The sequence below is a fragment of the Caloenas nicobarica genome, chromosome 1, assembly GCF_036013445.1.
Source record: "Caloenas nicobarica isolate bCalNic1 chromosome 1, bCalNic1.hap1, whole genome shotgun sequence".
In the NCBI taxonomy this organism is placed as follows: domain Eukaryota; kingdom Metazoa; phylum Chordata; class Aves; order Columbiformes; family Columbidae; genus Caloenas; species Caloenas nicobarica.
In genome coordinates, this window is record NC_088245.1 from 87,930,876 (window position 1) to 87,957,992 (window position 27,117).

Genomic DNA, 27,117 nt, shown 5'->3' on the forward strand with positions numbered 1-27,117 from the left:
GCCTGGACAAAATTGAATTCCTGCAGAGCCACGAGAATCAAGAGATTTATCAGAAGGCCTTTGATCTGATTGAGCACTACTTTGGAACAGAGGATGAAGACAGCAGCATTGCCCCACAGGTGGATCTCAGCCAGCAACAGTACATCTTCCAGCAGTGTGAGGCTCCCATGGAAGGCTTCCAGCTCTGAGGTGCCCCTGTGCTGTGTGCTTCTCTACCTAGTCAGTCCTGTTGTCGAGCCACAAGCCACCCGTGGAGTGATTCTCTCAATGTTTTCCATAACCCTGTTTGCGCTCATTCGCTTGCCTTGTGCACATGCTCTTACATACGTCTGGAAAACTTTTGGCTCTTCATGGCAGGATGCCCCCTCCTTGGCAAGGGGTCACCAGAATCACCCTTCTCCTCTAGATTCTGAATCTCTCCACTGTCATCTTCGTGGAGCTGAGGCACCTTTCTATACTTTGAGATATTCCCTGCTCCTATTACAGGAAAATAATCCCTCTTCCACTAGCCCCCACACTCCTGGCATCCAAGATAAGGTTGCCTTTCTCACGGATTTGCTGCAGTGTGTGCCTGCAGTCCAGGGAGACATTCAGACTTTCCGAGAACATGGCTGAATTCATTCCCCATACTCTTCCCTGGATGCCTCTTTGGATGGCTGGGAGATGCATTAGATCTTCAAATGCAATGTATCTACTTTGCTGTATGTGCCAGCTGGGGTTATTGGCATATAGAACACGTTACAAATAATGGAATAAGTTCTCTATCCCCTGCAACAACAGGCTGGAAAGGACATGTTTTCTGGTTCTTAAGAATACTGAACACATCTGGCCCCATCCCTTCTCAACACTCAGCTCCCAAGCTGGATTGCAGACTACTGCGGAGATTTGTATACCTTCCCAGTGTTTCCATCTACAAAAAAACCCCGTGTGAATAGGTCACTCTTAGTGCCTCCCCAGAAATGACTTTCCAAACCCACTTCTAGAATGGAGAAACTACCCCCACTGCTGCTTTCCAGCACAGTATGATCCAGCTGGGCCTTCCTTAAAAATCAAACCCTTCCTGACTTCATGCTCCAGAGTCTGGTCGTTGGTATTATAGTTATGGCTGAAAATTTCCTGTCTGCCTCTTTATATTTTTACACAGCGTGACTTGAACAGATTTATCTTCTGAAAAATTACCTTCCAAGTACAGGAATCTTAAATTTTAAAACTTAGCACAAGGAGCGTTAGATCTCCTTTACTTTTTCACGAGACAAGAGCTTCCTCTCCAGCTCACCTGATAAAATAGAGTCCTCCTGGTCAAGCCCCTTATTTAACAACTAAAATGACACTACATTCAAAGGATAGTAATATTACACCCGGATCCGCCTGGCCCTTTCATTTCATTTTTTCCTTTTGCTGTTTATGGGACTTCAGGTGAATTAGCATGGAATGCGTGGTTCCAACAGGTGACATCCATAAGGTATCACTGACTGCATGACAGCTGTTGCCCGCAGCTGTAGACTGCCCTTCTGCTAGCAGCATGTTCTTGGCTCCGCAGCCTGCTTGGATCACAGACATCTGATGCAAAGGCCAGCCGATCCTCACTGAGTTCAGCTGACATTGGCACCAAGCTCTTCACACACCTGGGGAGATGCCACATGATTGAAAGTGGTGGTTCCGTTTTCTGTGAATGCAATGGATTCTTCAGGCCGTCCGCTCCCCCCTGCATCGGGCTATGTTCTTTCAAGCCGTTTTGGATGCTTGGAACACACATTTGTCCAGTGTAAACATTTCAAAATTGCCACTGACAACTGCAGTGTCGTGTACGTGTGGTAAGTGTTAGTGGCAGAACTGTCTGCAAGATCCTACTTCTGACTCCTCTTAGTGACAAGCCACTGCAAAAGCAAAAACAGCCCATTGGATACAAAATAATAAAAATATAAATCACTTGTCAAACTGCTGAAAGAAGCTAGGCAAAGGCCTGAACATCAGCTCTGTGTGACCATTATTTAAATAGTCTTCAGTTCTGTCTGTGCTTCAGGATGGAGACTCTGACCTGTATGGCCACTGCAGAAGCCACCTGCTGCCTCCTTAGCTAAGCCAGTTGGCCTCCACTTTCCCTCTCCCAGTTATTTTCTCTAGTGCTGCTTTGTGCTGAAGGAACATTTAGTTTACTGCACTTGATCTGTAAATGGACTTCAATTCTTTGTAATTTTATGGGGTTAAATTTGGTGGTTAATTTAAAAAAAGCAAAAAACCCCTCAATGTTGCCTTTACATCACATATAAATAACTGTGTTTCTCTTTTCTTGAAGGGTGATAGAAGCACTGATTAGTAGCAAAATCTTGTTTTAGCTTTTGGATTTTTTTGTGCTGGATTTTTTTACGTGTAAATTTCCAATAACATGTCATTTCTATAAGATTTGTTTAAAATCATGTACCTCTTATTGGATGGTATAAAAATGCTACATATTTTGTAAACAAATCTGAACAAAGTGTGTGTGCATATATTCTGTATATTCATATATGTATATTCTGTGTATATATACACTAGCGTGTATATATACATATATACACACACACACGTGTATATATATGCACACATACATATGTGTGTATATATATACGAATCTATATATCTATATATCTATATATATATATGAGTGTTTTCTCTTCCAGGCTAGTGAAAACAATGTGGTGCATTGGCGTTTCCCTCCCCTGCCCCTCAAGAAAATAATGACAATTGCCTCTCAATGAGTGAATTAAAAAAGAGTCCATTTAAGCTGAATGGTGTGCCTTCCTGTGTAAGGAGCCTGGCCAGTGTTTGTTACTTTTGCAGTGGATATGTGAATTCAGAGCAGATAAGTATAAATCTTTAACTTTGGTATGTTTGTTTGAAGTGACAGGCCTGGTTGACACAGGTAATATTGTTGTCATATATACTTAGACTGTGTAAGGAATTTGACTGGTACTGCATAATATTTTGACTGAAAACTAAAACAATACAAAAATCAACATGGCACACATTAAATGGATTAAAATGTGGCTAACTCATAGGTCTCAGTTTAATTTTAAATGGTGCTTAATTGAGTGTATTTCCATCAGGATCTTCCAGCAACCTGTTCTTGGCCTTGCTTTACTTAGCCTTCTTTATGAGTTGAAAAGAAACAAATTCTGCTTCTAACAAAGGCTGCAAATTATGTGAGTATGGAAGGGAGATCAGACTTGTGAATTATGAAAGGAACAGCTCACTGATACAGACTGATCAGAATTACTTGGTAAATCAAGGTCAAGTAAACTATTTGCATTTTAATAGATGTGTAGTGTAACATTACCTGCCTAATAAATAACATTCAGGCCACAGGTGAAGGACTCTGTTTTGGAAGAAAAGTGCATCTGAAAGAGTATGAGGATCATTGTATGTTATGACTTGAACACTAGTTCCTAACACAGTTCTGTGTGGCTGGTGTAATGCTCATAGAGACAAAAAAAATCTCTAGTAGAAATGGGGAATTTATATTAGCTTTATATTCGGCATTGGTGAAACTTCTTTTACAGGAGCACACTCAATATTGCTGTCTGCAACAAAACAGGATGCTAAAAAACTGGTAACAGGAACGATTGTTCAAATGTTGAAAGTTCTATTCAGATGAGAAGCCAAGGTACTTTTTACCCTCAAAGAGTAACTAAATGTTAGACTGACATGAAAGTAACAAAGGTTATGTTCCCTGCTGGAAACATTGAAACCAGTACTCTCTGCTTTCCTGAAGGATGGGCTGCTGCTCAAAGAGAAACCATTTCAGAAAACGCCTCTAGCTTCCACTTTTGTGAAGGTCACACTGTGTTTTGATCTGTTCTTGTTTTGTGTGTAAGATGGAGGCAGTGTGGCCTCATGTATAGAGAGCTGGCCAGGGAGCTGTTGGGGTTTTCTTAGCTCTGCCATGCAGTGTGTAGTGCCAGAAAAGTGAGCTCACATATTTTTCTTCTGCCTTTGTCCTGAAAGTGGAAGTTAATGCATTTGTTTCTTTCTGCTTGCGGAGATCTAAGCACCTTCCAAAAGCCCCACAAACTGGTAAGGTGAAAAGACTAATGAGAACAAGAATCTCAGAGGTGTTCTTGCAGCATCAGTTAAACTGGCTGTTAGAGAAAGGAAGATGTGGGACTGCCTGCTATTGTTATCTAGCCATCCTGTCCACAGACCTGGAATGCCTTTTAAGTGTTGTGTATTTGTTGGGGCAGCAAACAGGAGTTGTCATTCTTTCTGTTGGTAAAGCTCCCAGTGGGACATTGTGGGCAGGGTCACACTTGGATGCAGGAGGATTCAACAGATGATGGATGGGACAGAACGTAACTGAAAGCTCAATAACTAAGCCAGGACCAATGCTTGGGGTTCCTGGGAAGACACCAGGCATGGAAATAATCCTTTGAGGCAAATGCTACCTAGAGACTTGAGCCAGTTCTTAAATTCCTGCATTGGTTCCTTGATGTCAACCAACTACTGGTGGTCAAAGTCCCTTCGCTTAGTCATAAGGGAAGGGAGGAAGGCACTGGCCCCTGAAAACCTACGTGTTCTTGAATCTGCATTTTTACAACTATGAGCACCAAGACTGTTAAGAACCAAGTCCCACCACCAAGTCCTAAATGTGATGATGCTCCTGGTGAGGTACCGCTGTGCTTCCCTAAGGATTTACAGAACAGCTGTTTTACGTCTCTTGCCAGCTTTAAGTAATTCCCAATCTTCCAGTATAGTTTCTTTGCTTCTGGGATCAGCACAGCATATCATTAATCATTTCCCATACCAGTTTTAGGTAGTAGATGTGAGGGTCTCTCTTCAGGTGCCTGAGTCTTAGTAGCAAAATAAGCAGGACCTTTTTTTGTACTGCTATGGCCATGTCCATAGGGCTCCTGCATGCTCTTTTGAGGTGGTGGTCAAGGTGTCAGATTGATCATTGCATTGAAAAGTATCTGTTGCCCCTGGAACAGGTACAGCAATGTGGCATGCGGCATAGGATTGACAATTTGGCATTTTCGAATAAGCGTGAATGGTGTTGAAGACCAAACCAAATCAGAGAAAGAAAATTAAATACTGTTTAAAGGATTTGTATTATGTTCTCCATCTGGCACTGTTAAAAGGCTGTAGGCTAAAGCTATGAGCTAATTGTGTGATCTGGGGTGTTATTGAGAAGTTCTCCAGTCAGCTAGACTGGCTGCTTAGGCCAGAAACGTGTGCTTTTTTTATGACGATTTTCTGCTTTTAGAAGCGCTTTCTTGGAAAGAGGTGGTTTCTTTCATTGCCCCTCTGAGAAAGATTTACATCATTTTTCTAGGACCCAACTACTTGTTATTTGAGACTCTGGAACCGACATGGAAGCTGAAAGAAAACACAAATGTGTACAGTGATTAACAGATTTTATGGTAGATCCTGAAACAGTGGAGATACCAGAGTGATAGGAGAGGATACGTGACTTCTGCGTGGACCTTCTGTCAAAACACTGGACCAGAGTTCAATTTTTGAGTTAACGGCATAAAGCTTATTAAAAGTTAAGTGAAATGAAAAATGGGTGACCACTGCTGCCCTGGGTTGTTGCTTTCTAAATGGTATTTTATGTATTTTTATTTGAAATACTTTACCAAATGGGTGAGTACAGATAGTTTTACTTACCAAACTAGGTACCTGCCAGTTCTGTTCACAGAGTGCGCTTACAGGTGCTTATTGAAAGGGGGATACTTTTGAGAGATGCATGATTTTAAGCTCTGCCATCACAAAGCATAAATCAAATCACAAGTTTCTCTCCATAGTAACCTGAAATACTATCAGAAGTGCACATTCTCCTTTCTGGTCTCATTTAATATACATATGAGCACAGGCACATGATCTGAGAAGATTATTTTTTTTTGTTCCAAACTGTGTGCCCTCTGGTGTGGCAAAGAACCAGAGCTGTCCTGGAAGGCCTGTCGACATACCTGCAGTGGAATTAAGCATGACTTGCATTTAGTGCTAAAATGAGTGGACACATCTGTGGAAGCCTGCTCTGCTTGGTTAACAGCATACTTGCAATCATTGCCTTACAGATAATCTGAGGACAGGTCATGGCATCACCTGAAGGTTATAACTTCTATGGTAGAATGACTGCACAGCTTGTTTGGTTGGTTACATTTTGTCAATATGAGTGGTAACCAGAAATGCAATTCATAGAAAGGTGGACTGCAGCAGTTATTTTCTAGCTCTGGAGTTAATGACAAGGTACTAGAGAGGACTGCACTGGATACCTTATTGCTTCTCTTTTCCAGGTATAAGGACAAGAATTACCTCGCATTTTTTAGGGCTTTTAATTTTTTACAGCAATAGCACTAAGTTTTAGTAGTACAAGAAAAATACAAATAATCTGCTTCCTACTGTCAGGAAGTTCACAAACTAAATCTGTCAAACACATACTCATGTTTGTGGTGTCCCCCAGTGGCCAGTTAGCAGGCAGTCCTGCAAATTAACGCAATTCCAAACAGTCTTGATATTCCCAATCTACATTTAATTCCAAACAAACTGAAAGGAGGAGGAAAAATACTGGTCTCCAGTTGCTGCAGTGACTCGTCGGGGATGAATGCCAGGAACCTGCTATTTGCAGGTATTACTGGGTCTGCTGCTTCTAAAACTTGAGGCAGATGATCTTGAAGTAGGCTAGTATCATGAAAGCACAGATGATGATTTAAAGAGGGGAAAATGCAAATAAATCCAAATAAAGTTTGGAAAAAAGAGCTCAGCAGCAGAGAGCAGAAATGCCTGACTGGCTTTGTTATACTCATATGCCTCTGAATAGTAAATCTGATAGCGTAAGTTGAAGCTGTTGCTCAGTATTCCTTGAAGCACTCATCTCTGTTCCCTTAGCTTGGACATTCTCTCATCCCACAACCGGCTCTGGTGTAAAAACCACTAGGTTGTCATCTGCAACACACTGGTTTTCTGGAATGCCATTTCACTATTACTCCCCCTTCTATTTTTATCAAAGGAAGGCGGTTCTTCACAAAAAGTAATCCTTGACATAAACAAATGCAGCCAGAATATATCAGACCTTGAACAGGTAAGCAGACTTTGTAATAACTTAGGATCATTTTGATGATGTTAATGCAGGTGATACAATTCTTCCTGACAGAAGGGCTTCCCTAATAATTGTTCTCTTTTACACAAAGAGGAACATATGGAATACTTTGGACAGCCTGTAATAATATTAAATACATATAGCACCGTTCTTCCTAAAGGAACCTGAAATCATCAGTGATAGTGAATGACTGCCAGCAAAGTATTTTGTTTGTGCTAGTGTGACTATAAGTGAAAACCTAATGGACTGGCCTTTTGTGTCCCAGTTATCTTTTCTTAAGTGGTAACTGGCTGGATGGCTGGGCCCTGAGAGCTGTGGAGTTAGATCCAGCTGGCAGCTGGTCACGAGTGGTGTTCCCCAGGGCTCAGTATTTGGGCCAGTTCTGTTTAATCTCTTTGTCAATGATCTGGATGAGGGGATCAAGTGCATCCTCAGTAAGTTTGCAGATTACAGAGTTTGGTGGGAATGTTGATGAAGAGTAGGAAGGCTCTGCAGAGGGATCTGGACAGGCTGGATCGTTGGGCTGAGGCCAGTTTTATGAGGTTTAACAAGGCCAAGTGCCAGGTACTGCACTTGGGTCACAACAACCCCAGGCAGCGTGACAGGCTTGGGGAACAGTGGCTGGAAAGCTGCCTGGCAGAGAGGGATCTGGGGGTGTTGATTCACAGCTGGCTGAATATGAGCCAGCAGTGTGCACAGGTGGCCAAAAAGGCCAACAGCATCCTTATGTGCGTCAAGAATAGTGTGGCCAGCAGGACTAGAGGAGTGATCATCCCCCTGTACTCCACACTGGTGAGGCTGCAGCTCAAATACTGTGTTCAGTTTTGGGCCCCTCACTACAGGAAAGACACTGAGGTGCTGGAGGGAGTTCAGAGAAGGGCAACAAAGCTGGTGAGGGGTCTGGAGCACAAGTCTGATGAGGAGCAGCTGAGGGAACTGGGGCTGTTTAGCCTGGAGAAGAGGCTGATGGGAAACCTTAATCACCCTGTACAGCTACCTGAAAGGAGATTGTAGCATGGAGGCTGTTGGTCTCTTCTCCCAGGTAACAAGTTTTTCAGATGAGAGGAAATGGCCTCAAGTTGCACCAGAGGAGGTTTAGATTGGATGTTAGGAAAAATTATTAACTGAAAGGGTTGTCAGGCATTGGAACAGGCTGCCCGGGGAAGTGGTTGAATCATCATCCCTGGAGGTGTTTAAAATATATGTAGATGTGGTGGACGTGGCAGTGTTAGTTTAAGTGTTTGACTTGATGATCTTAAAATAATTACGTTGGAAAGTACTCTTTTACAAAGGCTTTTGCTCTTACTTAAGAGATTGGTACCACAAATGCAGGTACAGCTCCTGCAGTCTTTTGAAGGATGCTTAGTCTTGTGCATGGCACATGTGGGAAACAACTACTCTCTCTATCTAGTTTACTTACTTGCCCTGTTCCACTAACAAAGAGAGTTTGGAGGAAAGAGGAGGCTGTTAGGAAAAAAAAACCCAGATATTTCTGTTTTGTAATGATTACAGGATAATGTATTCATGCTTTCTTGAAGATGACAGTACAGAACTAACATACAGGAAAGATGTGACTGTATTCTCCTTCCAGTGCTGAAAAGGACTCAGCTTTTCTTCTGTGGTCCTTTGTCTCTTCATTTCCTCCTAAGGTTTAGCAGATGTACTCTGAAGAGCTTCCTCTCTCCACTGAGCTTTCTTCTCCAAGTTTATGCTTGTAAGAGATTCGTGCCGCTTTACAGCCTACAACATAATGACAAAGCAAGAGCAGAAAATATCACCTAAAGGGCCACAGAGATGAAACTTGAATCAGTAGTTTACAAAATACCTGGCCTATACTTATCAAGGCACAGTTCTGTCAGCTTTAATGCCAGGAAGAGAGAGGGTTAAAATAAAACATCCAGAGACTATTTTGGCTTAAACTCATTACTTCTCTGGGAATAAATTAAACCGTTTCGTTAAGGCACTGGAAGATACATTGTGTGCTTCTGGTCACTATTTAATATTAATCTCTGGTCTTCACAAGTCAGAGGCACTGGAAACAAATCAAGAGCTGAACATAATAGATTCCAGCTGCTGTGAAAACAAGGGTCCCAAGGCAGCTGTCCTGTCCCCTTCTTTCCAGTGTTTGCATTCATACTATTCCAATGTAACATGAAAACGTTCAGGGATTTGTCAGTGCTAAACCTTCCCACTGTTTTGTTTCAGAGTGCTGCATTCTTTTCATTTTGATAGAGGAATGCTGACACGTAGAAATGTCACTTGACTCTTCAGTAGTTTACAGTGCTGGGGTTGATTCTAACACTTAGTACTCTATAGAAACAAGATCTGAACATCATCATCAGAACTGCTTCAGAGAAAGGCAGCATAAAAATGAGGTTCTGCCCATGTAGCTGCTTTAAGCTCAGGGTTTTCTGTTTCCAGTCATCCTTAAAAGAATGTAGTGGACTGTGTTTCTGTTACCACAATGCTTTTCATCAAAAGCAACATGCCAATAAGCTGCACAGATTATATTCACATTCCTTAACTTTAAGACTAGTGCTGCTGAGAGGCTTTAGCTTGGCTTCAGTACCCCAAAAGTGCTCCTTGCTTCTTTACAGAAATACCACAAAGTTAATAGTTCACCAGCTACATTAAAAATGCATACAATTAAGGCATGACTAACCTTGGCTGCACTTGGAATCCTAGATGCAAATTAAATCATAGACCTAGTTCTGCCATATGCTGAACTTCTTCAATATCTTGCCAAATTCTATGCAAGTGAAGGATACTCAGCATCTACAGGACTTGGGAGCTTTTCTATAAAATAGTTTTTTTGATTCAACAAACAATAATGATTTGAGAAAAGTTATTCCATCCACACTAAATGAAGACTATTTTCCAACACAACTGAAGAGCACAGAATTATTACTGACCATCTCCTCACTGTTTAAAAAGACTTGAGAATTCTCAAGTCTGTTTTGTGGAGAAACATACTCATTTGATATTTCCATTATATTGATTCTACCAATGTTGCAGTGTGCAGAGGGGCATTTGTAATAGGCCCATACAGTGAGTTGTATGGACCCCATGGCCCAAGGAGCATTTACCTACCTACCAGATCCACAGAACAGAAGGTGCATTTTCCTTTCAGACTCTCTCAGTCTGTCAGCAAAATTCAGGAGTTAAAACACCACAAGCTAAAATTAAGTATTGCACTGAGAAAAAAAAGGACTATTTTTTTTTTCCCTTTAAAGGATGCATATGCACTCTTAACAGTGACACCCCCCTTTTCTGACTTGGGAATTAATCAATGAGGGTCACTTCTGGGGAACTAGGAAGACTTATTTATAACTTTTGCTCAGTGATAAAAAGAAAACCCCCAAAACGAAACAGTGTAACAATCCATAAGAGGAACTGAGGAGTCTATGTGAAGATTGATTTGCACTCACCAGCCAAAAATCTGTGCTTACCTGCTTCCCGTTAATCACCATGATGATGCATCCCAGTATTGTCAAGGCAATCATTACATAGCAAAACTTCACACGCAGTGTGGTCTTTGCTGCTCTGATTGTTTCAATCCTCAGGAAACAATAATAAAAGACTCATTATCAGAGACAAAAATAAATCATTTAGCTACTTGTTTACGATTTCTCCTGGCACCCTATAATGCTAACCATACTTTGCTCTTTTCACAGAAAGGTTTTACAAGAATGGGAAAGGCTGATCCCCAGTTACCTTGAGAGATTTGTGGTTGCAAAGGAGAGCCTTCCTCTCAAAGTTGGAAACAAACCCAACATTTTTGACTTTTGGTTTTTTCATTGTTAGGAGACAATACTGCCTTTCTAGACTACTTGACTGCAACACAAAGGAGGAAGGCTGCAGTATTTAAATATGGGAGGACATGAAAGAAGAGCGGGGTACTTCTACTAATACAAAGTTTTTCATAATGTTAGCTCCTTCTCTGCTTATTACCACCTTCTTTTATCTGCAAAGCCAGTGAGTACCTCATCCATATTAGAACTCTGCTGTAGTTAACATTGTAAAACTTGCACTTGCCCTCAATAGCACAAGCACGCGAAAAAAAACTGTCAGCAGGAATAAAATACATAATATTTAATAGTTGGTTTCTTCGGCAGAGGAAGGCATTATCACGTCTTAGCAATTCTTTCTGCCTGAACTTCAAACTTTCCATTGCAGTCTATCTTCCTGCAAGAAGGCCTCCTCTGCTACAGGACTTGACAATGCTGCTGCATGTAATACTACTCAGAAATTCCAAACAGGACTTGCTAAAAGACCAGTGGTTACCTCTTCCCTCCTGCTAGAGTAGTCTTAAAATAATCTGTTTTCTTAAGAAACTAAAGAAGCACAGAGGACTGTAAGCTTTCCAACACCAGCTTTGGAAAGAGGACTCCTTTAAATATTTTTTTGTATTTCAGGGGGCTTATCTAGCCACACCAGTAGCTATGACTCCTTTGGGAAACCTGTTGCCTAGTCTGCTGTTGTCTTTTAAAAACCAGAAATTTTCCACAAGAAGACGATTATTAATGCCTTCCAGCTGTATATGTGATGAGTTAAAACAAAAAGTCATTTATTTAAAGTTGGTTTAAACTCTGAAATCCTTCTAGCCCAAATTACATCCCAGTTACAGCAAATTCAAAGTTTGTTTTAGAGATACCAATGCAAGAAGGGCCAGTGAAGCATAATGCTTTTAGATGTGCTTTCCACAAGAACCAAAGACCTGTACCCTATATATTTAACTCTCCTTGCAGAATTTAGAGCAGTTGACTCCATTCTCAAGGAGATCCAATGGTCTCACAGATGAAGTTTGACATATTATAAAATTACAGATGACTAGAAAAGCATCAACATGTGATGAAAGAATAAATGCATCAAACTGGGTAATTATACCCCAAAACTAACATGGACGGTAGATTTAATGGAACTGGGAAATTATTACTGTACACAAACATGCGTGAATATGGAATCTTTTACAAGATGTTGACCCTTAGAGGAAAAAAGATAACAAGGGATCCATGATAGTTTAACATGGTTAAATCACATAGGACCTGAGAACTGAAGAGAGTTTTGGTCTTGTTTTTGAAGAGGAGGGCAAGAGTGATTTGGTTGCTGTTTCACAGTATTGATCCAAATACAAGATTTCTGATCATAAGGAACATGTTCATCTATCGTGAAACTAAGAGTTAAATTTAGCTTCCAGGTTGTTTTTGCTAATCATCTGCGATGAATGACTTGGGCACAGGCTGCAATTAAGCTGAAATGTACAGAAGTAGGATTTAAAAACTTTATTAGTTAATTTTGGAAGTACCTTGGATGTGTTAGAATATACAGGAGGAAAGGGTAGTTATCTGAAGATAATTTGCATTTTAAATCAATTCAGTGGCTAAGATTAACATTCATTTAATAAATGAGTTACTTCTGATCACCACATCTTGCAAGATTACTGAGTTCTACCACAAGCCCTTACAACCCATTCTTGATTCAGCTTAGAACAGGAAAACAATCTTTTGCACTTTTATAGTTCTCAATCGTCTTCTCACCTTTGGCTGAACTATGCCTAAATAAAAACAATAATTTCTTATGCACTTGCAAAAATGGTCAGCTTTTATCAGAAATTGGTTTGTCCTTTCAATAAACCATTGAAATTACTTCAATCACTCTGCTGTTTTCTTAAAAAGACTCATAACAAATGTTTGGTATGCAAAAATATATGAACTGACATAATACATTTTAATAATTTACACCTTTATGTATCTCAAGTGCAATTTTAAGAAAAATTATTCAGTACAAAATTGAAGAATTTATTTTTAACAATATGTATCCGTTGTGATACATTTAGAAAAAACTTAGAAACATGGGTGGATTTTCAGTTCCCATACTGTGCATCCAAACAAATAGAATATCTTCAGAGGTCAGCTACATTGTTTGCTTACCCAAGTAGTACAAGATTTACTGTATTTTTTTATTTAAATAAATACATATATTTTAAATCATTACAAGCATATTTTAAAAGATAACTATACTGTCACCAGGAATTTTTTAAACTAATAATTGTCTTTTGTTCTTGTGAAGTTTGATCTTAATTTTAGATAGACAATCTAGAACATCCAGTTTTATCTTCCACTTTTCACACAGGGAAAAGCATTGACTTTCAGACTCCACCAGCAACAGGGAGATTCTGACTATATATATTTTTTGTTAGGGAGCCATCCCACTGTTTGTTAGTTTAAATTCCAAGAGTAAAGGAAGTTGGCCCATGCCCTACAGACATTCATTAATAAATATTTTAAACAAGTTTCAGTAATTTTATAGCTATACCATGAAAGTTTCACACAATAGGACACTGATATAAACACTAGAAAAAACTCACACTAATATTTGCAAAATATTTTTTGATTGGGAGAGAAGAATAAAAATTAACTGTTTTTCTAATGAACCAACTGATAGATGCTGGTCATCCCTTCAGAAAAAAAAAAAAAAAATCAAAAGGGATATAATAGTATCTCAGCAATACAGAATTGCTCAGGTTCTCTCATCTACAAGACAATACACCAAATACAGCAGTGTAAGATTTTTCAGCTGTGAAAACCCGTTTCATTTCAGAAAGTTATTCTGGAGTTGCAGTCAAGTAACTTATTCCTGCATAGACAATGTTTCTTTTACAGCCTCAAAATTGGCACTTACGAGACAGTCTCTGGTATATCCTCTGGTTTTTTGAAATTGCCTGCCCACAACAAAAATCTTTTCTCCCAGTCTGTAGGCCTGTGTCCAGGCACCTTTAAAGGAGCACCACCTAAAAAAAACCAAACACAAAACACACAAACAACAACAACAACAAAAATCACCAAAACCAACAGTCAGAGAAGTTGAATTGCCACAGCTGTAATGAAACCAGTTAGGGTGAGCTATGCAGAATTTTAAGTAAAAATGCTAGAGTTGGTTAGGGAACAAAAAGTATATCACAGATTAACAAACCTGCAAATATGGATTAAACCGAGGACATGTCAGGAAAGCCAAATCTCACTCAAGACTTCTATATTTGTAACTCTGAATTTGCAGAACGTGCTCCAGCATCTAAGCTTCCTAAGCACCTGTGGTATTTTCCAATTACATTTAAATTACTTTAAAAAATAAAATAAATCAAATGGAACTGCTACAGAAATGCTGATATGCTGCACTATTGCATCACATAATGTTAACTTTTCCAGGGACTGTAAGATTTTATCTTATCTGGAGGTATAAACAAACAGATGACCGTAGGCAAAGATTAGACCCTTAATTTTGAGCTTGGTCTTTCAAACTCCATATAAAAAATATTCAGATTTTAATTGGGGAAGGTTTTCATATACAATAGTCAAGCAAACAAAGTGCAAAGATACACAGCTTTTTTTTTTTTTTTTCTTTTTTTTTTTAAACAATGGGAGGTATCCTGTATGGATGTGTGCTGTCTCGTGCATTCCTGAATTATCTAGGAAAGAGAGTGGATAGACAGTTTGCTGACAACACTACGTTATTCAGAAACATAAAGAAAAAGGCTAGGTGTGAAAAGCCGCAGAGCTTCGGAATCCTGAGTCAATGGGATGGCCAGTGAAAACCCATGTACATTAACAGGAAGCAATTCCAGTTCACATGCAGAAGACAGACTCTAACTCAGCCGTTACTGCTGAAGAGCAGGCCCTCAGGGTTTCACGGAGCTTTTGGCACAGTGTTCAGTAACAGTCAGAAAGGGAAGCAGCATTACCAGCCATGTTTAGGAAAACAGACCAACACAAAATCATTATTATGCCATTGTACAAAACCACGACTCCAGTGTTTTGAAAAGCATGTGAAATACCGATCTTTCACCTTAGAAACAGCTGAAAGAGCACAGGTACAAAGAAAACCGGTAAGGACAACCACAGGTATGGAATGACCACTGTAAAAAACCCAGTATCATAGACTGAAACCTTTGGCCTGGAAAAGCAGTAACTGAAGCTCCCTTCAGTACAACAGAAGGCACCAGAATCACAAGTGACATTGGGAGTGTGGGTTATAATGAACAGGTCTTGTTTTCGATGGGGTACTGAATAAAGGAACAACTGAAAGAGCACGCACCAGGTTCAAAAACAAATACAAGTCTCTGCTTGTTTTCTCACAGCACATTTCAGCTGAAGAACTCCTTCCCAGAGGATGTGGATACTAAAAATACACCCAGCTTCAAGAGACTGGGCAAATTTATGAAAGAAAAATCCAGTAAGGACCATTAAACACAAAGATGCCACCTCTGGCACAGCAGTTTAGAGAGAAACACTATGTTTGCCCTGTTTCTATACCTTTCCTTAGATCCTTGCAATTGGTGACCATTCCTATCAGTCTTCACAAAAATGTAAGGGACCTCCTTTACTGGCCACTACTGGAAACATCACACTGTTAAGGAGACCTTTGGTCTTGCCCAGTACAGCTGCATTTTGCCTTTAACAGAGAAGCAGGCAAAATGCTTCACATCTGTTAGACAGGGACTCTCATCAGAGCATCATAACTGTCCCATATACAGTGAAAAAATATTTAATGGCCTGAGCTTTACCTGGCCAGCTTTACCCTTAAACATGAACTAAGCCAACGCATCAGACTGACTCTCTCCTGCAAGACATGTTCAATTTTGTGAACAGCTGGAGCTGGTTCTACTATGGAAAACCACAGAAGTATTTTAGCTTGCATGACATTCCTAAACACAAATAATTTACATTGGGGTTGAACAGTCGGTTCTAGAGCACAGCTGAAGGGCCGCATGTCAGATAAGATGGCAGTGGCCTGCTACGAAGTAAAAGCTGTGTTATTGTCACATGAAGAAATATTGACCCCTGGCTTCGCTAAAAACCAAGATTTTATTGCTAAATTTAATGCTCAGTTTTTGAGTCTAACCATCAGAAATCCCTCTCACAAAATCATGGATATTAACATCTACGTCAGCCAAATTCCTGTTCGGATGGTTGCAACTTGGGTATCTAAATATTTCATGGCATGAAACATCACGTGATCTTCATCAAAAATTCTTACTTTTTGGCTGAAGTTTACTTTCTTCCTGGGGTTTAATGCAAAGTCTTCTGCTTATCTTCAGATCCACTCCTTTAGTCATCCTCACAATCGAGGGAATGTTTCTTCCCAGCAGTTTAATAGCTGTATCTGGAAGAGAAAGCAGGGGAAGCAAAGGGACCCAATCTTACTCAGACTAGTAGAAAGTGAGAATACTAGCTTTCAAATGGAAGGTTTGTTTTTGTTTTTTAAACACAGGAGAAAAAAACCAAAGCAAAACAATAGGTATGAATCTAACATTATGCAAGAAACACCAGGTTTAGTTGTAACCGAGCCGGCCAAAGGAATTAAAGCTTAGCTATAAGCTATGATTCAAGATTGCTCGTTAACCTTATTTAGAAAAATGGAAATGTAAGATTACAGCCTACAAACAATTTCCAGCACACAATGCACATCACAATTTTAATTAATTTATCTATTCACACACTTCAGCTATATTTCGGACAGTGCTGTTTCAAGGACCGTACACCAGCATTCTACCCATCTTGTCACATCCCAAAATTAAGTCATGGACTTGATAGAGTCAAGAAAAAGAAAAAGCCAGGAAAAAAGCAAGACCTCGTAGTATTGAGATATCTACTTTGTAGTGTATTAGAAAAGGACAGGGCATCTTATATATTAAAATATACTCTCAAGAGAGAGCTTCTCATTCATTAATATAATGAAAAAATTCAGAGAGGAAAAAGAGAACTTTAAAAGGCAAAAGGGCACTTGTAAAAATATAAATTGGCTAAAAATGTCTCTCCTATGAGAAACAGTTTGCCTTTATTTTCTAGACATAACACATTCCAGCCCTGAAAAAAAAAAAAAAATTACTTTCATAGGCCTCCCGTCCCTCCCCCCAAACGAAAACAAACCCTTTTCGAGGTCTTCGGGGAAGGGAAAAAAGGCACAAATCCATTTTTTTTGTCAGCTCGGAGGCCGCCGGGTGCCACCCGTGAGTGCCCCTCAGACAAGGCCGCTGCGGCCTCGCTTTGCCGCCTCCGGGCCGCCCGCAGCCGGGCCGGGGCCGCCCGCGGATCCCCGCTCCGGTCCGGCACCTCCGGGGGCCCGCCGGGCCGCCCCGGGGCTGGCCACGCTGCTTGGCCCGCCGCCTCACGGGGCAGAGCACGAACCGGCGGGCAGCCCCGGCGGAGGCAGCGCAGCCCCTCCGGGGGCCCGAGCCCGGCGCGGTCACTCACCGGCGCGGCCCCACATGGCGCTGCCTGCCGCCCCAGCGGCGCTGCCCGTGCCCGGCGCCCCTCAATGTCACCGCTGACTGGCGCCACGCCCCGGCCCCGCGATTGGAGCGGTGCGGCGGGACGCGCTGGCGCCGCGCCGGGGCCGGGCCCACCTCCGGAGGGCCGCCGGGGTTTCTCCCGCAGTTGCGAGCGGCGAAGGCGCCGCCGAGGGAGCTGAGCGCGTAGCGGCCGCTCCGCCACGGGCCGCCCTCAGGCAGCGCCCGCCCCGCCCATCGCCCCGCGCGTCATCCCGCCTCGCCGCTGGATTGGCCGCCGCCGCGGCCCTCGGCCTTTCCAGTATGGCGGCGCCCAGCGGAGCGGCGAGCTGCGAGGACTTCGCCGAGTTCCAGGTAACCCGCGCGGGGCTGGGCGGCGGGGAGCTCGACCGGGGCGCCGTTCCCGCCACTCCCCCGCGCTGGCGTTCGGCGCGCTCCCGCTGTCTCCTGGCAACGCCGCGCGGCCCCGGGGCAGCGCGCGCCTCGGGAGGGGCGGCGAGGTCACCCGTCCCCGCACCGGCCGGGATGCGGCGGCGGGGGCAGGGTCGGCCTTTCCCTTCCCGCTGCGGCGGGAGCGCCGTGCCCTCCGGCAGGGAGCGGGGCGGGGGATCCCCCTCCTGGGGTCCCGGGGAAGATCCGGCGGCGTGGGAGCCTCCGTGGGCGCCTTCACGTTGCTTACTGGAGCGTGAAATACCACGTACCTTCAGCGGCGTGGGCCGGCCGAGGTGCTGGCACCTGGCCTGTTTCCTAAACGCCTTGCCCCCAAAATGGTTATGGGGCCTTTTTTATTGATTTTTTTGTTTGTTTTGGTTGTCTTTTCATTCGAAGTTGGCCCTATCGCGGCAGGTGGTGCCCTGTTTCCCTCCTTCCTGCCTGGAAACGTGACCGGGGCTTGGGCCGGCGCTCCCCGGCCTGGCCCCGGCGCAGGCGGGTTTGCCGAGGGCCCCCGGGCACCGGGGGGATGCTGGTTACGCGGCCCTGCTTGGTTCTCCCCCTCCCTCTGGCGTTTGCTGCTAAGGAAACTAGTTACTGTGCAGCACATGCTCCTGCATGTGGCAACTGTTCGTTTGGTGTGTGTTTGTTTGTTTGTTTGTTTCCGTTCGTAAGTAATCTGTTTAATTTTCTATCAAAATACTTACTCATGCTTTTTTTTTTTTTTTTTTTCCCCAGTAGGTTTTTCTCAGAGATACGAGCAAAGGGTTTTATTTTGTTTTAATACAGGAGTTGCTCAGGGTGATGAGGACAATCGATGACAGAATCGTCCACGAATTAAACACTACAATTCCAACAGCTTCCTTTGTGGGGAAAATTGATGCCAGCCAGACGTGTAAAGAGCTGTACCAGTCTGTGAGTGTGTGCTCCTTTGACTTTCTGTGCTCTTCCAGATGTTTTATGATGTGCAATGGCCAGTAAAGCATCCTCAGTCTCTAAGGAAACCACTGCCTTGATAAATCGTGCTACATGTATCTGTAACTGACACGCTTGACTTCTCTACACAGGTAAACCATACACATGTAATATCTACTTCAGCTGAAAACCGTTCAAGGGACTTATTTGTTCTGCAATACCGATCCTTTGAGGTGTACCTCAGGCTTCAGTGGATGGCATTAGCCAGCCCACTTCTTTCTTTTAAAAATGGGTGCTAGCACACTTTTGCATTACTTCGCAAGACTGCTGCTCGTGTGTCTTTGTCTTTTGATCAAGTTGGTAGCTGCTGCTCAAAGCACTTCTGCTTCCAAATGTGGATTATAGAGTCAAAAGCATTTCTAGAGGGACAGCAATACCTTGACTTTGGAAAAATCTCTCTTAAACTTGTAATTCAGATGCTTTTATTCTCTGCTGAGCTAGTGTTGTGACTTTCTTTCTCTCCCCACTTAGTTGATGGAAGCTCACACCAGCAGAGAGCGAATCATCAAAAACTGCATCGCTCAGACTTCCAGTGTAGTGAAAACTCTCAGAGAAGAGAGGGAAAAGGCCCAGGATGACGTAGCATTATTAAAGCAGCTCAGGAAAGAGCAGACAAAGGTGAGTGATGGAGCTTTTCAGAGATCACTTAGGGAGGAAGAAATGGAAAGAAGTGGAAAGACCAGTGTGCTGGAGAGAACCCGAAGTGGATCTTGACTCAGGCAGTACTGGGGTTCTTGTCAGCTGGGTTTGTGAGGACCATTTCCCCTAGCCTGCAGGACAGAACTGCTTTCAACCTGCAAGTGGAGCATCTTCTGAGATCCTATTGCACAAATGCTGTAGAAAGGTGTGCATCCTTCCCCACGGTGGCCTTCACTGACTAATAGCACTTAGCATACAACTTACCCGTTGCTTGCTTAGTACCGTCAAAGTACCTGAAGATTCATTTTGCCTTTTCAAGATGTTGTAAAACTAGTTTATCTGCAAACAGCAAGTATGGGTGCCAAGATGCAAACACCAGAAGATGGTGAAATACAGATTTTGTGTGTATCTCTTGCACCACATGGTTATGCAGCCTTAAAGCTGTCCCTTTTCATCATCACCCTGAGAAGCGTCGTTCTTACTCGGTGTGTTAATTGGAGTTCCTGTCCTCTACAAGGAGCTGCCAGGCAATCTTGAATTCCACTTACTTAACCAACGTTTTTGTTGTTTAGTGTTTCTTGGATTAATTTTTTTTAGTACCTTGTGATGGTATAAGGGAGACTTCTGGGTTTGCATAAGGAGCTTTATTGCGCAGATGCCCTCTCAACCTTCTAGTCTCTGGATGGAAAGCGTGCTTCACCAGAGGTGAACAGAGGTGATCTAGATAGAGTATCAGAAGTAGAGAAGGGAACCCTGCTGAAGTTCTTGCCCCTATTCCAGGGCCTCCTTTGCAGAGCCAAAGGTACTGCGTGTGTAGCTCTAGGAGTGGAGATTAGCGGGGATGTGAACTGTTCCATTGATTTATCTTACAGGTCTTCTCTGTGTGGCTTGTGGTCACTTTACATTTTTTTCCCGCACCATATGCTTGCAGCACATACCAAAAAAGACTGCTTGCTTATTGCTTTTTCGCATACACTGGCTAGGTGTGCCTGTTGTGTTCAGCAGTTAAGTGAGCCTTCCTCTGTTGAGGACTATCTTAAGCAGGGTTTCTAAACTGGTGCCTTTGAATTTCCAATGTAATGGTGAGTTCTTCTCATAACAACCAGACATTCCATCATCACATGGTGTCCTATATCCAGGGTACAGCTTCCCCTGCTGCAATACTATAAGACTTGAAGAGATCAGTCTTGAAATTTTGTTTTTGTGGTGCTGAACTTCCTCAAAATCCACTCACCCCTGTACTTTCAAGAGAAGCCTGTTGTAGCCTTTGTTTCAAAGAGCAGTTGGATGCTGATGCAGCTGTAGTAAAAAAGCTTCCTGATGGGGGGATAATTTTTCCCAGGCACTGAGTGAACTGTTTATTCATGTGCTCTTCAGACAAGCGCTCTGTTTTGAGCTTAGATTTGAAGAAACAGGTGGCAGGCGAGTGGTTTTATTCTCAAAGCCTCACTGACAGAATGGCCAGCAAACATCCATATTAGTCTGGAAAATCAATTTTCTAGAAATTTTGTTTGCAGAGCCAATTCTTTAAATAATTTAGTTATTGAGCCCCAAACCTATCACTGAAACCATCAGGAGGATCACAATGATAATATTTCATGGTTAGAAGTAATTTCAAATGTTAAAATGAACCCATGATTTGGAAACATCCCAGAAATGTTTTGATGAGATGACCTCAAATTTGCACTTGGACTTTATGAGGTAGTCCCCTTTATTTTTTTCTTTGTTCTCCATGAGAGTTGTTTTTTTTTCTAGAACTCAAGCTGTCTTGAGAGGACACATCTTACAGTTAGAGATTGTGCATTTCAAATATTTATTCACTTGGTTGCAATACAGTTCTGTTTTATCTTGATTTGTGTTTCTCTCATCCTGCTAATGGTACAAATTGGAGGACTTTATCCAGAATTACTACTTATGGTTTACTGAGTAAGAAAACTTGGAGTAGTGTCAACCCAACAGCCAATACTTTTAGTCCGCTTACATTATGCCATCATTTGATTATTGTATTAATTTTTTATCATCTTAGTTTACTTGAATGAAGTGTCATAAAATAGCCAACCGGATAAATTATGGAAATCCAAAACATACAGCATAATGATTATTGGCTTTATCAGAAAAATTAGTGAGGCTTGTTAAAATATCAGAGTATGTTTTAAAAAAGCAACAACAACAAACCCCACTGTACATAGCAGTGTTGATTAACATTAATTATATTACTGTTCAGGTCTGCAACACTAATGAAAAGGCTACAATAGTAGTTTTGCTACTAGGCTTGGTGTTAGAGGCAATTAGTGTGACAGTCCAGATCACTGTAAACCTATTCACATCCTCCAGCAGGAAGTTTATTTTGTAGACACTAATCCTGGTCATCTAGTCACCCTGTGGATGCTGGATTGTTGTTTCAAACAGTCCTGTTGAGTAGCAAAAAGTTCATCCAACAGCTGTATTAGCTGTATGTATCTGGACATCTTGGAAGGTTTTTTAATGGGATTGCTGTCTCGGCTTGCACCTGCTCACCTCTCCAATTGGAACCAGGTGCTTAAAATCAATGTGTTGATCCTTAGTCTGTGTTAAAGAAGCCAACAAAAATACGTCCTAAATGTAGGCAAAAATGGCAGATGGTTCTCATCTCTCCTACTGTTGCTTCAGGGCCTCAAAGCAGGGTCAAATTATTGCAGTTTACCTGAACACAACAGTCACAGGTGCAAAACAAAGAGATTCTTAATTTCTCACGGGTCGAGTGAGTGGTCAAGAACTGTGTATTGTGGTAGTTATTGCCAGAGCTTTTGCATGTGTGTAAACCTGATTTGTCCTACTGTGGTCACATAACGTATTAACTGGTTCAGATAGCATGAACATAATTGATCTGTTCTTGTAGCACCGTATTTTTTTTGGTCAGTGCACTGTCAGCAGCAAAGGGAGCAGAGGAGATCTCCTTATGATGTTAAACTCTAGGCTGCAGAGCTAACCCTGGCACTGGCGTTCCCTGTGCCAAGTGCTTGAATTTGGCATGGCTATTTTTGTCTGTGAAGCCATTAACATTAATCAGTTAATTGCTAGTAAGTCTTTATGGGCAATATTTAAGAACAGAGCATTAGTAATCAGGAGCTACTTCTGCTAGGCTTGCTTTGCAAGTATGCTTTCACCATGCCCTTGGAGACTTCCATCTGCCCTCAGTATTGGCTGAATGGAAGGGCCAGATTTTCAGGATTGTGCCCTTCAGTTTGCACCACTGGAGGGGATGCACACCTGGTACTTGGGTTATGATCTAGAAAGTTACAATGGTTACTGAAGGCTGCAGAGAGGCCTGTTTGACAATAACCTCTTTGTCTCTTACTTTCTACAGTTGAAATTGATGCAGTCGGAGCTGAATGTTGAAGAAGTGGTAAACGACAGAAGCTGGAAGGTACTCAGTCATTTAAAATAGTGGTGATGTTCTGTCACAACAGACAGTCCTGCACTGGAGGTGTGGGACCGGTACCTTATGAGGCAAGTTAATTAGAAATAAGTGAGGGCAGTGCTGGAGGAAGAGTTTCAGGTCAGTTATTTCCTCAGTTCTGGATGCAAAGGTCAAAACTTTTCAGTTGCACTGCAAAGGAAAGACAAGCATTTGATTTAGGGGGGAGGTAGGACTGTGGAGTACTTCCTGTGTAGATCCCTCTATTTTCCTTGCCCAGTGGCTAAGGACTTTGTAGACTTCTCTCTGGTAGCCTATCTGAAAAGCTTTGCTGGGTCTCTAACAATATCAGGGGGATGAGTCTTTCCAATTTGGCTGTGTTTGGTACTGCTCGTGCTTCTGAGCAGAGGCCAGAGGAAGGTGGGGCTGTAGAAGTCAAACCTTTACCTGATGGAGCTTCTGCAGGCCCAGATTGATGTTCCCTGGTGCAAAGGCGCAGGTTTGCCATGGCTCTCTTGTGTCAACAGAGGGGGCAGATCACCCTCTGGATTGATGGCCCCAGATGCTATCTTGTTTTCTCATTCATTTTAGCTTTTCAGATCTTTCAATTCTGTATAGAGAACCTCCTTCCTTTTTTAAATGCAAAAAAAAAAAAATTTTTTGCAAATAGCTAGTACTAGCTGCAGCTCCCTTTTTAATCTCTGCTTTAGGATTTCAGTCCTCTAAATTGCATCAGCATAAATGCTATACAGCTGGTGTATTCTTCAAGGTCTACTCAACACAGTGCAGCTCAATGCAGGTTGATCAGATGAGCATCTACACTTTTTTCAAGGTACGATTTGCTGTCAGTACAGCCTCTGTACTGTCTGAAAAAGCTAAGTGTGTCCTTAAGCTTAATTAATTTAAAGCCAGCTCAGATATGACTAAGCAACCGCACAGCCTTAACAACATGCTGCAGGCCACCAGTGGCAAACATTTTATAGCAGCTCTGCTGTCAGTTTTATTTAAAAGGGCTAGGGGGAAGACCTGCCCCACACTGTGTCCATTCTGGAGCCCAGAGTTGGCACCGAAGTTAGCACTGATTTTAGTGTTTTCCTGTAGCTACATTAAGCTTTTACTAGTGACAGAAATGTGCAATTTCCTGAAGACGTAGAGCATTTAGTTTATAAATAGTGAGGTATGCATGGTACAAGGCCATCCTAGCCATCTGGTGTTTATAGGGGGGCTTGAAGACAAAAGGGTTTCTGGGTTTTATCTCCAGCTCTGCTATTATATGCAAGTCTCATTTAGCTGCCTGAAAAAAATATTTCACTGAAGGAATTAGACCCAGTCATAATTGTGGACCAAATGCAATTTGTTAAGTGGAAGTGGTTATTGGTTTGCAGTAGAGGACCTCCACTCTTCTTTACTGTTGCAGACTTTTACTTGGAAAGAACACTTATGCACTTACTTAACTCTAATCCATTGCAAACTGATTGGAAAAATCTGATTAGGAAACAGGAAGTTATTTTCCAGCACTCTGGGTAGCTGTACAATAGTGGCATACAGAAAGATGCTGCTTTATAGAAATGCAGGCAGCAGAATTTTGTATAGCAAATACCACAAAAGAATTGACTTCCAAAACAAGGCGCTTGCATTAGCCTCTGCACAGCACCTCCACACTGGAGTTTATCGTTGCAGTGGTTTGTAATAATGCATAAAAGACAGCAAAGTCAAACTCCTGCACAGTGACATGAGTGTTAAGGTTTCTCAGGCACTGTTTTCCCTGTCTGAAAAATGAGAATAGCACTTCACAAGTAGACCAATGGAGTTACCTGGCCTGACTAACACACTGAAATCTCTAGGTCCGTGGTCCTAACAGTAGGAGGCAGTATTAGCAAGATTGCAGTATTGATTTTCCTGCCACAGGCTGCAGAGGTACTGTTAAGGATGCTTTAAAAGTTTGCATGACAGCCAGCTGGAAGCTGCAATTTTTTTATTGTGCTGTTTGATGCAAGGGACCCTTGCAGTGTTTTAGAGTATATTTCCAGTACCCTTTAAGATATATATGCCCTTAAAGTGTCTGAGACAGACAATGGACAAAAATGGTACAATTTGTTTAGTATCAAAATGCTTCTTAACGCGAACCCTTTGCGGCTCTTAATTTCTACACTTTCCTTCTATCATTTATCGGACCTCAGGCCTTTACATACTTTTAACTCTTCCAGAGGTGTCCATTGTGTGTTGTAATGTAGTGAGGCAGGCTGTGTGTGTGAAAGAAACTATATCACAACTGCTTTCTTTCTGCAATATGAAGCAGTTTGTAGTATGTGTCTGTTTCTTAAGATAAATTACATTCAAAAATAATTTGAAAATGGCTCAAAATTGTTAAGAATCAATGCTATAACTAATGCATGCTGCAAACTTCACATTTGCTGAAGTTGCCATAGGTTCTGAACACTGATTAAGGAGATCAGCTGTAGAAGATTCTAGGAAGATACAGTTTAAAATAATGTGTTCATATCAAGTGATGCATAACTTCCTCTAAATGAGGAGACCACTCACTTTGCATGTGAAGCCAATGGGAGCGTTCACGAAACTTGACAACTTGAAGATCACAGGCATTTGGACTGAAAAGTCTCTGGACAGCTTGGCAAAACATGCTCTTGCAGGAGTGCTGGTGGGGGAACTAATATCTGCCAGTGCCTCCACTTGGTGCTAGGTGGTGCTCGTGTTGCTTTTCAGGACATGCACTGGACAGAGCTTGGAGCCAAAATGATAAATAACTAAGTTGCTTGGAAAGAGCACCTGCAACTTTGGTGTGAGCCTGTGTGTTGTACTTCTGATTCAGATTGCTTTCTTTTAAATAGTCACATTTATTGGTCCTCCTTAGGGCAAGCAGTCTGCTTGACAAGGCCTGCAGTTCAAGCTAGATGAACACGATCTTCAGGCTCTAGTTCTGTGTGCTAAATTTCACCCAGAGAGGTGCCAGAGGCGAGTGAGGCGAGAGCAGTGTGCCCTTTGCGTAGGAGTGCTGGCAGCACCAGCACCTGCGGTCAGATAACTAAAAATGTGAACATGGCTTCCAAGAGCCCTTGCACCTCTTCTTAGCTGGCATGACAATGCAAAATGCGGTTGCTCAGGAAAGAGAAGAATACGGTGTCCAACTTGCAGTGCCACAGTGAACTTAACTGAGTGCAGCCAGTCAGGAGCCTTCCACTGATAATTGCCCTCCCTCTTTAAAAAAACAAAACAAAAAGGGCGTCATCATCTTTGAGGATAACAGACTGCCGTATCCGAGGGAGAACACTTAGTGCTGTGCAGTCCCCCAGCATCAGGCTGCAAACTTTGGATTCGCTATAGCCAGGAGAGAGGGTGAATGGAGACAGATGCCTTGGTAAGTACCATTTATTGGTAGAGCAGGGCTGGGCAGCTTGGGATGGGTGCTATGTGAAGAGATGGTTGCCTGAACTATCTCTGAAGTTCTGCTCACCTCCTGGATAAGGGCTGATTCACTTTTGCTTTTCTGTTTTGGTGTCTCAGGTATTCAATGAGCGTTGCCGAATTCACTACAAGCCTCCGAAGAGTCAATGACGTGGGGCATTTACCATCAAGGTGGTCCATAACTGTGAGAGCCAAACTGGAAAGAGACCTTGGGTGAGCTGTACTGGGACCCTCCAGAACCAGTAGAACCCAGTCCTGTTTTGTTTTGGACCTACTTATCTGAGATCTCAAGGTTGAAATGATTCTCCTGTAATTAAGAGTAAACAACTCATCTTTTTGTACAAAATATGTGAACAAATGAATTTTATAGTATTAAAATAATTTTCAAATGCAATGAGAAACTGGCATCATTCTTGAACTTCTACAGCTTCAGCAGCCCTAGAGGGGAAGGAGCAGTCAAAACCAGCTCTCAGCTGGGAGGACAGCACTCTCCCTGAACTGGTGCTTGCTAAACTACCAGTTAACATGGTCTGCTTGTGGGAATAAGCTACTAAAACCTGAAAGGAAGAAGCTGCCAGTATTGTTCTGAACTACTCAGCACCAGCAGCACTGGTTCAGAGTCGCACGCAGATGCAGGTTTGACATTGTTCCCACAATGCTGACAGGCAGCATCTGTTGCGCACTGGCCTTTGGTCTGTGTTACTTGTTCTGCATTTTTTTCTTTAAAATAGGGAACATCGTGTCACTTAAAACCACTCTGGGTTGGGGGTGAAGATGTGTCTCATTCAGGAACGAGACAGTTAACTATCCAGTGACCCTATTTTGTCCCTCCTTCTGAGCCTTTAGAATTAATTCTATAGGTGAATTGCATTTCAGTGGTGCATACCTGAT

At 42.3% G+C, this 27,117-nt stretch overlaps 3 protein-coding genes across 4 annotated transcripts in view; 2 read left to right on the plus strand and 1 right to left on the minus strand.

Annotated features, from left to right (window-relative positions):
• KPNA1 (karyopherin subunit alpha 1) overlaps positions 1–8,664 on the plus strand; it is a 58,897-nt gene extending 50,233 nt beyond the window's left edge. The window contains exon 14 of the mRNA XM_065645496.1: positions 1–8,664. Within this exon, the coding sequence (XP_065501568.1) occupies positions 1–188 (188 nt within the window). The 3' untranslated portion in view covers positions 189–8,664.
• Positions 8,543–17,479, minus strand: LOC135994710 (protein FAM162A-like). Its single transcript, XM_065645507.1, has 5 exons — positions 17,326–17,479; positions 16,109–16,234; positions 13,757–13,865; positions 10,525–10,633; positions 8,543–8,815 (listed from the first exon to the last, which is right to left on the minus strand). Exons 1-5 carry the CDS (start codon positions 17,339–17,341, stop codon positions 8,720–8,722), a joined length of 456 nt encoding a protein of 151 aa, XP_065501579.1. The 5' UTR covers positions 17,342–17,479; the 3' UTR covers positions 8,543–8,719.
• MIX23 (mitochondrial matrix import factor 23) lies at positions 17,390–26,627 on the plus strand. Of its 2 annotated transcripts, XM_065645528.1 has the most exons (6): positions 17,390–17,507; positions 17,551–17,714; positions 18,582–18,707; positions 19,239–19,385; positions 22,753–22,812; positions 26,326–26,627. In XM_065645528.1, the coding sequence occupies exons 1-6, from the start codon at positions 17,390–17,392 to the stop codon at positions 26,374–26,376; spliced, it is 666 nt and encodes a 221-aa protein (XP_065501600.1). In that variant the 3' UTR covers positions 26,377–26,627. The 2 variants fall into 2 exon arrangements, with proteins under 2 accessions (XP_065501600.1, XP_065501592.1); XM_065645520.1 differs by lacking the exon at positions 17,390–17,507 and having other exon boundaries at positions 17,528–17,714.
• The last annotated feature ends 490 nt before the right edge of the window (positions 26,628–27,117 follow it).